Here is a 16,996-nt window from a genome sequence, read left to right as displayed (position 1 = left end):
CACACACACACACACACAGACAAACCAAGAACATCAATGACAACATAGAATTAGATGATCAGAGTGATTCCAAGAGGGAAAGAGATATTCCCTCTCAGTCTACAGACCCCACAAGGGCAGGAAATTACTTTCCAACCCTGCAGTGCTCACCATTATACACACAACACACACACAGTATCCAATACATAGCTCTGCACTTAGGAGGCACTCAAACACAACTGAAGGAGACAGATTCACCCATGAAGAAAGACGCCTACTTGGCCGTGGATTCCTTCACCCTGTGAATGTTTTCTGTCCTGTTTTTATTTGCCAGCTATTTTGGTCCTATAGTTAGGGGTGGGAAATCTGGATCACCTCAGCATGGACTTTCCAGTAGGCTTCTTCCATGAGGGTTTCTAAAAACTTCATAGCTCCTTCCAGATTGGCTGCGTTTGTTGTCATTTTGTTTTAAAGTGGAAAGTCTGACGTATCTTTTCTCTCCCCTTTAGTTGGTATTAGCCTCCAACTGAAAGCTGTTTCTCTACTTAATTCCATTCTCAAGCGTCACCAATGAGATGCTTGAATTTCTCACTAGCCTAAAAGACTTTAATAATAAAATTTTTCTTCCCATTGCCTAGAATTATCTGGGAGCTTGAAGCATTTGCTTTCATTCTCTCAAAGGATACAATGATGTTCCAGGGTCCAAGCCGAAGCCAGTTTGGCCAAAATCCTTTATAGAGTGCAAAAAAGCCCTCGTGTTTCCACATCTGAGGAAAGATATAACCAAAAACAGAGTGAATTCACCTTTCTCTACATTGAACATGATCTTCCACTCCCACCCCAGAGCAACTTATGGCTCCATGAATAGTCTTTTCTCTAAAGGTCCGTTTTAAATTCATCTGTAGTCAAAATCCATCCACCCACTTAATCAACAAATATTTACCTACTATACATATGCAAAGCACCATTCTTGATGTTGAGAAGATACTAATAAACAAGACATAACAAGTGTCTATGGTAGCCAGCCTCCAAGATGGCCCCCAATGAACCCTACCTCCAGTTATTGTGTACCATTGTGTAGCCCCCATCCCACAGTATTTGGTCTGTATCACCAACAGAATATGGTACTAGCAAACATGTCACTTCCATTGCTAGGTTATAAAATACATTTTATATATAATAAAGCATCTGCCTTGTTTTCTCTTGGATTCATTCACTCTAGAGGAAACCATCTGCTATGTCATGAAGAGAGACCTAGATGGTGAGGACCTGAGGACTCCAGCCAACGGCTGCATGAGTGATCATTGAAGCAGCTATCCCAGCCTGTCAAGCCTTTAGATGGAAGCAACCCTAGTTAATATATAAACTACAACCTCAGGAGACAGCCTAAGCTAGAATCAACTCAACTAAGCTGCTTTGCAATCCCTGGACCACAGAAACTGCAAAATAACAAATGTTTTAGAGGAATTTGTTACACAGCATTAGGTAAGCTCTACAGTCTCTACCCTCATGGAGTATATATTCTAGTGGGGCTGACAAATACACAAATTGATATATATTATATCCAAAAATGGTAAGTGCTACAAAGAAAACTAACATAGGATAAGAAAACAGAAAGTTAGGCAAGTCATTATTCTTCTCTGAGCCTTTTTCATCATTATAAATTCTATATAATGCCATGGCCTACCTCATGTGAATGCTCTGAGGATCACATGAAGGACAATGTGAAGTGTTTTGAGTTTTGGTTTCCTACTTTATACAAGGGTCTTATATACATGCATATGAGAATTAAATGATAAATTATGCATAAACCTTGTAAACTGGTGGCATGTGCTAAATTTAGCCAGCATTAACAGTTCATATATAATGGACAAATTTCTATTAAGTAACTACAGTGTGTTAGGCATTGTGTTAGACATTGAAAAATGTTATGTGCTTTTCCAGTAGTGAAGTGAAACCCACCACAATTCAAAAAAAAAAGATATATTTGGATAAGACAATAATATAAGAAGCCAGAGCTGTAAATATCCTTTATCCCATTCTGTACATTAGGTATACTAGAGATAATTATCCTTACTAGCCACTTTTGGGAACAAATAGTAAAATAATAGGCACAATATTTATGAAGATATAGTGGTAATATGTTTCCCCCATGGATCTTCAGCAAATAGTAAAGGTCTGAGACCAAAACTGATGTTGGAAAATTGTGAAAGTCACTCCAAATAAAGCCCAGAGGTGAATAACCTAGAACTGAGACTGTTAAATGACAAGGGCCCTCTGAGAGACCATCCAGTCTCATAATATCTTACCTGGACTACTACCATAGACTTTTAATTGGTCCAAAATCTCTACCTAGAAGCTATAACAATCTTTTAAAATTATAAATCGGATCATATCACTTCTTACTTAAAGCTCTCAAATGCCCTCCTGGTGGATTTCATTCTAATCGCAAATCCTCTGCAAAGACCTATATAATCCTACATGATTTAGCTGCTGCCTCTCTCTCCAGTTTCATCTCCTACTAGTTTCTCCTTCATTCACCACACACTCAACAACACTAGTTTTCTTTCTAACCCTTGAACATGTCCAGGTTATTTCCAACTCAGACCTTTCGTAACCTGTTCCCTCTTTATAAAATGCTTTTCTCCCAGCTCTCATGGCCAATTCATCATTATTCAGATCTCAGCTCAAATGTCACCTCCTCAGAGGCTTTTCTTGACCATCATTGCTGAAGTAGTTCCCCACTATTGAATCACTATTTCAATACGCTGTTATTTTCTGCATAACATCTATTTCTGTCTAAAATTTTACCGTGTATCATGTGTTTATTGTATCTTCCTCAACTAGAATGTAATCTCCAACAGAGATTACCATTGTGTCACCACCACCTAACACAATGTGTGGCACAAGAAATTTTCCCATTAGTATTTGTTGAAGAGTTGAACAAAAAAACAATAAGGATCTCTAACACTCCTGTGAGCCATCTGGATCTTTTTTTTTTAATTAAGAAACATAGTCTTGCACTGTCGCCTAGGCTGGAGTGCAGTGGCACGCCTACGTAGCTCATTGTAGCCTCAAACTCTGGCTCAAGTGATCCTCTCAAGTAGCTAGGACTATAGGATGCAAGCCACAGCACCCAGCTTAAATCTTTATTAATTTCTAAGAACAGTGACCAATTTCTTCACAATGTTAGAAATGAGAGGCACTTTTTGGCATGAGGCAGTTGTGTAAAAACAAAGAACTTCTGTAGTTAAGCACAGACAAAATAATAAAGTATGATGCTATTACATATAATGGCAATAAAGAACAAAGTCATTTTAAAAAATGACTGCTATTAAAAAATGACTTTGCTACTAAAAATTTTTAATAGCAAGTAAGTAAATAAGTGAGCAAATCTAAGTAATTAAAGGTTACTGTCAACATAAAACATGTTTCTGAAGATTCAATACAGCATAGTGGTTATAAGTACAAACTTTGGAATCAGACAGGCTATAGATTAAGTCTCAGATCTGCCTCTTATAATTGTATACTCTTGTATAAGTTATTAGCTACTCTGAACCTAAGTTTCCTCCTTTCAAAAACGGGAAAGATATTATCTAATCCACAGGGTTGCTGTGAGAGTTAAAGGATATATTCTATTCTATGTACAGTAGCTGGGACAGAATAAGCATTCAGTAAACATTAGCTATTACTATGTTATTGTATAGTAAATCTTTTAGCCAATCTTCTTGAAATAGTGCTTTATACTTGTCTATTTATCACTACTTCCTGTGTTTACCTATATCCTTCTATTAGAATCTAAGTGTCATGAAGACAGGGACATTTTTGTTCACTAATATATCATCAACAACCTGGAACAATGCCTAGTACATGAGACACAAACATTTATTTCTTTATGGGGGGAGAGGGAGTGCTTCAAGAGTCAGCTTGATTTTTTTCTTTTTTATTACTTGAATGATCAAACATACTCCTCAATGCACAGCAATTGGCTTTTGCAAACACCAATTCACCAAACCTTCTCTCAAAAATATTAAATCCAATAGACACTTTACACTCCTTATCATATCAGATTTCTATTCCATGTGACATTAAGTATTCACTCATTCCTTCTTAAAACTCATTAGGAGAGAGGATCCAAGATGGCCGAATAGGAACAGCTCCAGAGTGCAGATCCCAGCAAGAACAATGCAGAAGGTGAGTGCTCACCGCATTTCCAAACAAGTTTTCACTGCCCACAGACCAGAAGATTCCCAGGGCGAAAAGTGCCACAAGTTTTCAGCACAGCTGATGCTGCGGGTTGGCATATAGAAACTCACACAAATCTGGATGGCCGTTTCAACTGGCACCTGGAATGCCTGGGAGACAGAGCCACCCATTCAACTGAAAGGGAGGGGGCGGAGACAGGGAGCCAGGCGATCTGGCTCTGTGGATACCACCCCCACAAAACAAGCAATCTGAAATGCTCTGGATTGAGAGTTTCCCAGCAAGTGCAGCTGGACCTGGGACGGCCCAGCTCACTGGGGGGAAGGGCATCTGCCACTATCGAGGCAGTACACCACTACCAAGGCAGTACACACAGCAGCTGGGCAGAGCCTGCAGAAGTTCAGCAACACCTCTGCTGGCAGACTGACAAGACTACTCCATGCAGGGAAGGGCATCTCTGAAAAAAGGCAGTAGCACCTCAGGAACTTATAAATAAAGCCAACCTTCCTGGGACAGAGCAGGTGGGAAAAGAAGCAGTTATGAGTTCCACTGCAGCAGACTTAAAGGTACCTGCCCAGCAGCTCTGCACAGAACAACAGAGCTCCCAGCATAACACTTGAGCTCCTATAAGGGACAGACTGTCTCCTCAAGCAACTCCCTGACTCCCGTATACCCAAAGGAGAGCTCAGGCTGACATCTGGTAGGTACTCTTCTGGGACAAAGATAACAGAAGAAGAAACCGGCAGCAACCCTTACTGTTCTGCAGCCCCCGCGGGTGATCCCCAGGCAAGCAGGGTCTGGAGTGGACCTCCAGCAGTCCTGCAGCAGAGGGGCCTGTTAGAAGGAAAATGAAGAAACAGAAAGAAATAGCTTCAACATCAACAAAAAGGACATCCACTCAGAGACCCCATCCGAAAGTCACCAACTACAAAGACCACAGGTAGATAAAGCCACTAAGATGGGAAGAAACCAGCACAAAAAGGATGAAAACACCAAAAACCAGAATGCCTCTCCTCCTCCAAGGGATCACAACTCACCAGCTAGGGATCAAAGATGGATGGAGAATGAATTTGATGAATTGACAGAAACAGGCTTCAGAAGGTGGGTAATAAACTTCTCAGAGCTAAAAGAACATGTGCTAACCCAATGTAAAGAAACTAAGAACCTAGAAAAAAGGTTAGATGAGATGCTAACTAGAATAAACAGCTTAGAGAAGAATATAAATGACTTGATGGAGCTGAAAAACAGAGCACAAGAACTTCATGAAGCATATATAAGTTTCAGTAGCTGAATCGACCAAGCAGAAGGATATCAGAGATTGAAAATCAACTCAATGAAATAAAATGAGAAGGCAACAATAGAGAGAAAAGAGTGAAAAGAAATGAACAAAGCCTCCAAGAAATATGGGATTATGTGAAAAGACCTAATCTACGTTCGATAGGTGTACCTGAATGTGATGGAAAGAATGAATCCAAGCTGGAAAACACTCTTCAGGATATTATCCAGGAGAACTTCCCCAACCTAGCAAGGTAGGCCACCATTCAAGTCCAGGAAATACAGAGAACACCACAAAGATATTCCTCAAGAAGAGCAACCCCAAGGCACATAATCATCAGATTCACCAGCGTTGAAATGAAGGAAAAAATGCTAAGGGAAGCCAGAGAGAAAGATCGGATTACCCACAAAGGGAAGCCCATCAGATTCACAGCAGATCTCTCCAGAGAAACCCACAAGCCAGAAGAGAGTGGGAGCAAATATTCAACATTCTTAAAGAAAAGAACTTTCAACCTAGAATTTCATATCCAGCCAAACTAAGCTTCATAAGCAAAGGAGAAATAAAATCCTTTATGGAAAAGCAATTGCTGAGAGATTTCATCACCACCAGGTCTGCCTTAAAAGAGCTCTTGAAAGAAGCACTGAACAAGGGAAGGAACAACCAGTACCAGCCACTGCAAAAACATGCCAAATGGTAAAGACCATCAACACAATGAAGAAAATGTGTCAACTAACAGGCAAAACATCCAGCTGGCATCAAAATGGCAGGATCAAATTCACACATAACAATATTAACCTTAAACGTAAATGGTCTAAATGCCCCAATCAAAAGATGAAGACTGGAAAATTGGATAAAAAGTCAAGACCCATCAGTGTGCTGTATTCAGGAAACCCATCTCTCGTAAAAGGACACACATAGGCTCAAAATAAAGGGATGGAAGAAGATCTATCAAGCAAATGGAGAGCAAAAGAAAAGCAGGAATTGCAATCCTAGTTTCTGATAAAACAGACTTTAAGCCAACAAAGATCAAAAGAGACAAAGAAGGGCATTACATAATGGTAAAAGGATCAATGCAAAAAGAAGAGCTAACGATCCTAAATATATACAAACCCAATACAGGAGCACCTAGGTACATAAAGCAAGTTCTTAATGACCTACAAAGAGACTTAGACTCCCACACAATTATAGTGGGAGACTTTAACACTCCACTGTCAATATTAGACAGATCAATGAGACAGAAAATTAACAAGGATATCCAGGACTTGAACTGAGATCTGGACCAAGCGGACCTAATAGACATCTACAGAACTCTCCACCCCAAATCCACGGAATATACATTCTTCTCAGCACTGCATTGCACCTACTCTAAAACTGACCACATAATTGTAAGTAAATCACTCTTCAGCAAATGCAAAAGAACGGAAATCATAACAAACAGTCTCTCAGACCACAGGGCAATCAAATTAGAACTCAGGATTAAAAAACTAACTCAGAACCACAAAACTTCATGGAAACAGAACAACCTGCTCCTGAATGTCGACTGGATAAACAATGAAATGAAGGCAGAAATAAAGATGTTCTTTGAAAACAACAAGAACAAAGACACAATGTACCAGAATCTCTGGGACACATTTAAAGCAGTGTCTAGAGGGAAATTTAGAGAAATAAATGCCCACCAGAGACACAAGGAAAGATCTAAAATCAACACCTTACTGTCAAAATTGAAAGAGCTAGAGGAGCAAGATCAAAAAAACTCAAAAGCTAGCAGAAGACAAGAAATAACTAAGATCAGAGCAAAACTGAAGGAGACAGAGACACAAAAAGCACTTCAAAAAAATCAATAGGCCGGGCGCGGTGGCTCAAGCCTGTAATCCCAGCACTTTGGGAGGCCGAGGCGGGTGGATCACGAGGTCAAGAGATCGAGACCATCCTGGTCAACATGGTGAAACCCCGTCTCTACTAAAACTACAAAAAATTAGCTGGGCATGGTGGCACGTGCCTGTAATCCCAGCTACTCAGGAGGCTGAGGCAGGAGAATTGCCTGAACCCAGGAGGCGGAGGTTGCGGTGAGCCGAGATTGCGCCATTGCACTCCAGCCTGGGTAACAAGAGCGAAACTCCGTCTCCAAAAAAAAAAAAAATCAATAAATCCAGGAGCTGGTTTTTTTAAAAGATCAATAAAATAGACAGACTGCTAGCCAGATTAATAAAAAAGAAAAGGGAGAAGAATCAAATAGATGCAATAAAAAACGAAAAAGGGGATATCACCACCGATTCCTCAGAAATACAAACCTCCATCAGAGATTACTATAAACAATTCTATGCACATAAACCAGTAAATCTGGAAAAAACGGATAAATTCCTGGACACTTGCATTCTCCCAAGCCTAAACCAGGAAGAAGCTGAAACCTTGAACAGACCAATTACAAGGGCTGAAGTTGAGGCAGCAATTAATAGCCTAACAACCAAAAAAAGTCCAGGTCCAGACAGGTTCACAACTGAATTCTACCAGACATACAAAGAGGAGCTGGTACCATTCCTTCTGAAACTATTCCAAACAATCCAAAAAGAGGGAATCCTTCCCAAATCGTTTTATGAGACCAACATCATCCTGATACCAAAACCCGGCAGAGACTCAACAAAAAAAGAAAACTTCATCAGGCCAGTATCCATGATGAAGATAGATGCAAAAATATTCAATAAAATGATGGCAAACTGATTGCAACAGCACATCAAAAAGCTGGCCGGGCGCGGTGGCTCAAGCCTGTAATCCCAGCACTTTGGGAGGCCGAGGCGGGTGGATCACGAGGTCAAGAGATCGAGACCATCCTGGTCAACATGGTGAAACCCCGTCTCTACTAAAAATACAAAAAATTAGCTGGGCATGGTGGCGCGTGCCTGTAATCCCAGCTACTCAGGAGGCTGAGGCAGGAGAATTGCCTGAACCCAGGAGGCGGAGGTTGCGGTGAGCCGAGATTGCGCCATTGCACTCCAGCCTGGGTAACATGAGTGAAACTCCGTCTCAAAAAAAAAAAAAAAAGCTTATCCATCACGATCAAGTAGGTTTCATCCCGGGATGCAAGGCTGGTTCAACATATGCAAGTCTATAAACATAATCCACCACATAAACAGAACCAAAGACAAAAAACACGATTATCTCAATAGATGCAGAGAAGGCCGTCGACAAAATTCAACAGCCCTTTATGCTTAAAAACTCTCAATAAACCAGGTATCGAAGGAACATATCTCAAAATAAAAGCTATTTATGACAAACCTACAGCCAGTATCATACTGAATGGGCAAAAACTGGAAGCATTCCCTTTAAAATCCGGCACTAGACAAGGATGCCCTCTCTCACCACTCCTATTCAATAAAGTATTGGAAGTTCTAGCCAGAGCAATTAGGCGAGGGAAAAAAAAAAAAGGTATTCAATTAGGAAAGAAGGAAGCCAAATTGTCTCTATTTGCAGACAGTATGACTGTATATTTAGAAGACCCTATCATCTCAGCCCAAAATCTCCTTAAACAGATGAGCAACTTCAGCAAAGTCTCAGGATACAAAATCAATGTGCAAAATCACAAGCATTTCTATACGCCAATAACAGACTAACAGAGAGCCAAATCATGAGCAAACTCCCATTCACAATTGCTACAAAGTGAATAAAATTCCTAGGAATACAACTAACAAAGAATGTAAAGGACCTCTTCAAGGAGAACTACAAACCACTGATCAAGGAAATAAGAGAGGACACAAACAGATGGAGAAACATTCCATGCTCATGGTTAGGAAGAATCAATATCATGAAAATGGCCATACTGCCCAAAGTAATTAATAGATTCAATGCTATCCCTATCAAGCTACCAATGACCTTCTTCACAGAACTGGAAAAACCACCTTAAACTTCATATGGAACCAAAAGAGAGCCTTCATAGCCAAGAAAATCCTGAGCAAAAAGAACAAAGCTGGAGGCATTGTGCTCCCTGATTTCAAACTATGCTACAAGGCTACAGTAATCAAAACAGCTTGGTACTTGTACCAAAACAGAGATATAGACCAGTGGAAAAGAAAAGAAGCCTTGAAAGCAAGGCCACCATCTACAACCATCTGATCTTTGACAAACCTGACAAAAACAAGCAATGGGTAAAGGATTCCCTGTTTAATAAGTAGTGTTGGGAAAACTGGCTAGCCATGTGCAGAAAGCAGAAACTGGACCCCTTCCTGACACCTTACACTAAAATTAACTCCAGATGTTTTAAAGGTTTAAACATTAAGACCTAACACCATAAAAACTCTAGAAGAAAACCTAGGCAGAGCCATGCAGGACATAGGTATAGGCAAGGACCTCATGGCTAAAACGCCAAAAGCATTGGCAACAAAAGCCAAAATAGACAAATGGAACCTAATTAAACTCCAGAGCCTCTGCACAGCAAAAGAAACAATCATTAGAGTGAACTGGCAACCAATAGAATGGGAAAAAATTTTTGCAATCTACCCATCTGACAAAGGGCTAATATCCAGAATCTACAAATAACTAAAACAGAATTACAAGAAAAAAAAATAAACAAACCCATTCAAAAGTGGGTGAAAGATATAAACAGATACTTTTCAAAAGAAGACATTTATGAGGCCAACAAACATATGAAAAGATGCTCATCATCACTTGTCATTAGAGAAATGCAAATCAAAACCACATTGAGATACCACCTCACACCAGTTAGAATGGTGATCATTAAAAAATCTGGAGACAACAGATGCTGGAGAGGATGTGGAGAAATAGGAACACTTTGACACTGTTGGTGGGAGTATAAACTAGTTCAACCATTGTGGAAGACAGTGTGGCAATTCCTCAAGGACCTAGAAATAGAAATTCCATTTGAACCAGCAATCCCATTACTGGGTATATACCCAAAGGATTATAAATTGTTCTATTATAAAGACACATGAACACGTATGTTCATAGTGGCATTGTTTACAATAGCAAAGACCTGGAACCAACCCAAATGTCCATCAATGATAGACTAGACAAGGAAAATGTGGCACATATATACCATGGAATACTATGCAGCCATAAAAAATGATGAGTTCCTGTTCTTTGTAGGAACATGGATGAATCTGGAAACCATCATTCTCAGCAAACTGACACAAGAACAGAAAATCAAACACCACATGTTCTCACTCATAGGCGGGTGTTGAACAATGAGAACACAGGGGTCATACACTGGGGTCTGTTGGCGGGGTCAAGGAAGGGACAGCAGCGGGGGTGGGGAGATCGGGGAGGGATAACATGGGGAGAAATGCCAGATGTAGGTGACGGGGGGATGGAGGCAGCAAACCACATTGCCATGTTTGTACCTATGCAACAATCCTGCATGATCTGCACATGTACCCCAGAACCTAACGTACAATAAATAAATAAACTCATTAACTCCTTTGGCTCCCATGACACTACTGTCTCCTAAGTTTCCTCGCCTTTGGTGTCTTTCCTAGGTTCCTCATTTACCAAGACCTTAAAAATTGGTATTCTGTAGTGTTCTTTCCTTGGCCTAGTACTCTTCCCTCTAAACCAGTGATTGCCAAATGCAGAAATACTAATGGGGGCTTTTGCCAAACTGTACTTTCCAGGGTCTGAGAATTGCTGCCTCAGTCAGTCATTATTTGCGGGAAGGAATTTTATGATACTCCACTATGCTGGGAAGGTAAAAAGGTTGTGAACTCCTCTACCTACTCTTCTTGGTCAACTTTCTCCACAGTTATGTATCACCTGTGTAGTAATGGCTCCATGGGTGTTTATCTATATCCATGAACCCTCTCTTGAGTCAGGGCTAGAATATGCAAATGTATCCACTGGATTTTTCTCATGCACATCAAACTGAGTTGATGTCTCCCACAAGACCTGCTTCTCTTCTTGTGATGTCTCTGTCAATGAATGTCACCATCTGGTCACCAACTCCAAAAACCCAGGTTATCTTTGACACCTCCTTTCTCCCACACCTCTCCACATCCAGTCAACCAAATCCTGTTGACTCTATCAACTAAATCATTCTTAACTCTGTCCCACCTTCTACATCTCCAATGTCTTGCTCAAGTTCAGGCCTTCATCCCCCTCTTTCTCAGATAACAAGAGCCTTCTAATCACCTTCCCTAACTGTAGGTCAGTGATTCTCAAAGTGTGGTCTCCAGACTAGCAGCATCAGTATTTCCTGGGAATTTGTTAAAAACGCAAATTTCCAGGCCCCACTCCATACTTACTAAATCAGAATCCGGAGATGGGTCCAAGTGAACTGCAGTTTAACAAGCCCTCCAGGTGATTCTGATGCATGTTAATCTTTTAAGAACTACTGTTCCAGGCTTATCCCCTTAGTAGTCTTCAAACCTGGGTGAACATTGCAGTCACCTGATATAGTTTAAAATACTGACACCTGGACCTTACTCCCCAGGTTAAGTTAATTGGTCTAAGAGAGAGGAGAGAGCTGAGAAAGTTCCCCCAAGTGATTCCAATGCGTGCCCAAGATGAGTTAAAAAAAAGTCCAAGCACTTCAATATAGCATTCAGTATCCTTTTTAATCTAACCCTTGGCCACCAATATTAGGAAAGCACCATAGTGTAAAGAATGTCAGTTTGAGGCCAAATGATCTGAGTTTAAATTCCAGCTCTCCCATTTAGTAGCTGTGAAACCTCAGGCAGCTTACTTAATCTTTCAGTGCTTCAGTGTCTACCCCGTGGGGTCACAGTGAGGATTGAATGAATGAATACACGTAAGTCTCATTAGGACAGTTCCTGACACACAATTAAACACTCAGTGGATGCGACTTACTCAAGATGCCACCATCTACAGGTAGCCTACCTCAATGCTTCCAAATTGAGAACTCAGAGTTTATCACTTATCAGGCTATACTGATTATCTGCTTATATACCTACAGTACTTTTGTAATATTTGTAATTTCTCCATAAATACTAAAATGGTGCCTGATATATAATAGTTGTTAAACAAAACTGGTAACAGGAGAGAAACCATACGGCAACATCGTATTTTAGCCTCAATTTGTTTTCGGTAGCAATAGTATCAGCAAGAATTATGTAATACTTTTAGACTATTCAGTTCCCACAAACACAACAGCAGAAACTTTCAAAGCCAAAGTGAACAACAGCACCATCCTGAACTGAAATAAAGTACAGGGTTTTTTTCCTTAAGTGTTGGGTTTTCTATTGCAGGGTCTCTGTGTCATATGAAGTAGGCAAATTGGGGATATGCTGTCTTTTCTATCAATAATTCTACATGACACTATTAATACAAGTATCCTGAATTCTAAAGCATTCAAATGGAAATAATTATATTAAGTACCACTGCAAATTAGCAGATTGCTAAGGAGACAGCTTTTCTACCTGGGAATGACTGAGAAGCTACTAAAAAATATGATTCTTTCACCTTCCAAATGGTATGTGGCAACTAATAATAAGAACTGAAGAAAGGTCTAAGACATCAAAGAAAACCAAATTGTAACCCAAATCCACAATGTATTTACCTTTAAAATACCATCAACGGTGCCCTTATAGAGATCCACATGTCCCACGATTGCCCTCTGGTTCATCATGCGAGTTCGCACCACATCAACCGGGTTGGAGGCCAGAGCCCCAGCCAAACCACACGTAAAGCTGGAACTAAAAGGAAAACTTTAAGAAGGCAAATTGCCCCACTTCTACTCCCTGCCCACTTAAACAGAAATTAGGCCAAACATAAACTGTACAATAACTCAGGCCCATCAAATAAGACCTGGCACTTGGCCTTTCACTAGAATCTAAAGAGAAAGGACATTTTTCTAAAAAGACATCATTTAACGGCCATCCCTTCAGTTTTCAATCTGAAACTCAGCCTCTTTTTTAAAGGAGAGCTTCTAAACCTAACAAGATTCCTAAGTAGAAAGTGTCATGTGCCATCTATTAGTTACATTAATTTTTCAAACCACAGCATCATATGCCAAATGCATTTGAGTAACAAAATAACACAAAGTTTGCAAGACAAAGAAAATGTAAAATGAGATTATCAACAGTCTTTAACCAAAAAACTGTGCTTTAGTTTCACAGACCTTATAAAATTTTACCTTTTTTTTCTGATTCCCATTGAGAAAAGTTTGCTTTCTCAAACAAAATTAACCAAAGCAAATAATAGATGTGCTTATTAGATATAGAGGCTGTGTATGGCTAAATATAAATCAAATAGGCCTCTGATAGGCTGCTGTATTAGACAATGTTCCCAAGTACCCAAGCCCCCATAGCACCTAGGATTTCTGTGAAGTATTAAGTGTTCACAAGGCTTGAAGTTCTGATAATAGGAGAGACAAGGGTATTTAGACCATACGTACCAGTTATTGAATTCCACCTGAGGATTTCAGTAAAAGAGGCTTTTTATGCTCAAAATGCTGGAAATGAAATGAGCACATCCCGTCCTACTTACACGAAATGAGTCAAAATGGTGTCTCCCATCATTCCTGACAATATTAAGTGCTTCTTAGTAATATCATAGACTGGCAGCTCTACTCCCACAACGATGGCAGCACGCTGAGCAGTTGGAACCACACCCTATGAAACACAAGTGACATTAGGCACCAAGGAAATACAAAGGGAATGATGTCTTAGAGTGAACAAAATAGGTCAGGAGTTGAAAAGCAACAGAAAAATACAAGGCTGAAGTACAGAGGTCACTCTTCAAATCAATGACTAATAATGGAACATTTATAATTTTCCAATTCATTTGCTATGCTAAAAATAAAATAATTGATATGACAACCAAAGCACAAGAGACAAAAGAAAAAAAATATCAGTTGGACTTCATCACAATTAAAAACTTTTGTGACTGAAAAGACACCACCAAGAAACTGAAGAGTCAACACACGCGATGGAAAAAACCATCTGCCAATCACATATCTGATAAGGGACTAGCGTCCAGAATATATAAAGAACTCTTACAACAAAAAAGGCAAACAATCCAATTTTAAAATGGCCAAAAGACCTGAAGATATTTCCTTCAAAAAAGATACACAAATGGCCAATAAGCACATGAAAAGATGCTAAACATCATTACTCACTAGGGAAATGCAAATCAAAACCATAAGGACGTACTACTTCACGCCTACTAGGATGGCTATAATGATTTTTCTTTTAAGTAAAAGAAGGCCAGGTGCCATGGCTCATGCCTGTAATCCCAGCACTTTTGGAGGCTGAGGCAGGAGGATCACTTGAGCAGGGGTTCTAGACAAACCTGGGAAACACAGTAAGACTCTATCTCTTAAAAATGTTTTTAAATTAGCCAGGCATGGTGGCATGTGCCTGTAGTCGCAGCTACTTAAGATGCTGAGGTGGGAGGATCATCTGAGCCTGGGAGGTTGAGGCTGCAGTGAGCCATGATTGCACCACTGCATTCCTCCTTAGGTGACATGGCAAGATCCTGCCTCAAAGATAAAAAAAGTAAAAGTGTAACTGTTGGTGAGGATGTGAAGAAATTAAAACCCTTATACACTGTCAGTGGGGATTTAAAATGGGGCAGCCACTGTGGAAAACAATTTGGCATTTCCTCAAAAAGTTAAACACAGATTACCATATGAGCGAGCAATACTACACCTAGGTATATACCCAGGAGAACTGAAAATATATGTTCATACCAAAATGTATACAGAAACGTTCATAGTGGCATTATTCATAATAGCCAAAATGTACAAAGAACCCAACTGTTCATTAACTGATGAAGGGATAAACACAGTGTGGTATATCCACACGGTGGGATTAATACTCAGACATAAAAAAAGAATAAAATACTGATACATGCTGCAACATAGATGAACCTTAAAATCAGTACGCTAAATGGAAGAAGCCAGTCACAAAAGTCTACATATTGCCTGATTCCATTTACATGAAATACCTAGAACAGGCAAATCTATAGAGACAGAAAGTAGAGTATTAGGAGTTGTTTACAGCTAGGAGGGCTGGGGGAAATGAGAAGTGACGAGTAAAGGGTAAGGGTTTCTGTCTGGTAATGAAAATGTTCTAAACTTAGACAGTGGTAATGGCTGCACAAATTTATGAATACACTAAAAACAAATTGTGTTCTTTAAAGACAGTGAATTTCATGTGAATTATCCCAATAAAGAAATACTGGGAATTATCATTATAAGATGTGAATTATCCCAATAAAGCTGTTTATAAATAAAATCATGAAGCAAAAATCAGTGGGAGAAGAGAGCTTCCAAGTTTAATTCACAGAATTTTCAGATATGCAGAAAGGACAAACACTAGAGTGACAGCAAAGGTATGAAGAAGCAAGAGGAAAAGCCAAGGGAAAGTGGTCTTTCGCTTACATGTCCTGCTGTGGTAACATTACCAGTGTTTCACTCACTAGCACGATGCTCCTGTCACAACCCACATTACAACACAGGGTTGCTAGAGCATTAAAAGTCACATTTTTGAAGAATATTAATGACACAAGAAAATGCTTATGCTATCATGTTAAATAAAGCAAGGCATAAAATTATATATAGTATTATTCCATCTTCAGGGGAAAAGGTATACACACACATGCCGAATTCTTAGAAAGGATTATAATGAAATACATCAAAATATTTTTTCCTCTGGTATTAGAGTAAGAGATGTTAATTTTCATTTTTATGCCTATCTATTTCTTCTTACATGTTCACAATGAATGTTTTACTTTTATAATTGTGTTAGGTGTCACTTAAAATTGAAAATAACATACTATGGGGACATATGCTTTCTGGGATAACTACTATATTAAAAAGTTTTCAATCATCTCTAAGTTCCCAAACTCAATTTATAAAGTGGGGCTGCTCTGCCTACGGAGTAGCCATTCTTCATTCCTTTACTTTCTTAATAAGTTCGCTTTCACTTAAAAAAAAAAAAATGAAGTGGAAATGACATAGCCGTGCCAAGATGCTTGACTGATACGGCTGGCTAGCCGAAGAGTGCCTTCCTTGCTGGCTCTTCAACCTGCTTCTCATAAAGAGGGTGCCCTTCACAGAAGACTGATTTGGTGAACAGTAAAGCCCCAAACTGGAGCCCACAGACCAAAGTCAGGCTATAGACATGTTTTGAGTGGCCCACAGTGTTTCCAAAAGACTAAATTGGCTGTTAATGTGTAAAAATCAGGGTATTTCACACAGAAATGCAGATTTCCAGCTTCTCTTGAAAGGCCAGAAAATCTGACCACACTGGGCTCACCATCAACACATGGCAGCAATGGGCTGGAGCTAAGGAATGGCTGTCCTCTTTCAACGGGGACTGTGCTCTCCAGGACCACAGTCTCCACCACACTACTCTCTCTCCAACTCTGTGGTAAGCGCCAGTTATGCTTTGTTATTGTACTCGTGCTATTTTTTCTTACAATGAAGTTAGGAAGAAAGTAAAATGATTTCAGTACCCATGTTACAATCAGAGCAGGAAAATAAAACAGACTAAGATGAGCATATGTTTGAAGCAAAATGCAAATGTATTTTCTTATTGAAATGAAAAAATAATTCCTATATTTTAAACA

At 39.7% G+C, this 16,996-nt stretch overlaps 1 protein-coding gene across 3 annotated transcripts in view; it reads right to left on the bottom strand.

Moving 5' to 3' along the window:
- The window catches only part of SLC25A14 (solute carrier family 25 member 14), a 40,213-nt gene that overhangs the window by 764 nt on the left and 22,453 nt on the right, over positions 1–16,996 (bottom strand). For all 3 annotated transcript variants that reach the window (XM_032260192.1, XM_032260193.1, XM_032260194.1), the window contains 3 exons: positions 13,910–14,034; positions 12,981–13,116; positions 666–746 (listed from right to left, as the gene is read on the bottom strand). In XM_032260192.1, the coding sequence (XP_032116083.1) occupies positions 666–746; positions 12,981–13,116; positions 13,910–14,034 (342 nt within the window). The remainder of the gene's footprint in view (positions 1–665; positions 747–12,980; positions 13,117–13,909; positions 14,035–16,996) is intronic.

This window comes from Sapajus apella, unplaced genomic scaffold (assembly GCF_009761245.1).
Source record: "Sapajus apella isolate SASKATOON/1434 unplaced genomic scaffold, GSC_monkey_1.0 scaffold115, whole genome shotgun sequence".
NCBI lineage: Eukaryota > Metazoa > Chordata > Mammalia > Primates > Cebidae > Sapajus > Sapajus apella.
The sequence above is the reverse complement of the archived record's forward strand: the minus strand, read 5'-3'. Positions and strand labels throughout refer to the sequence as shown.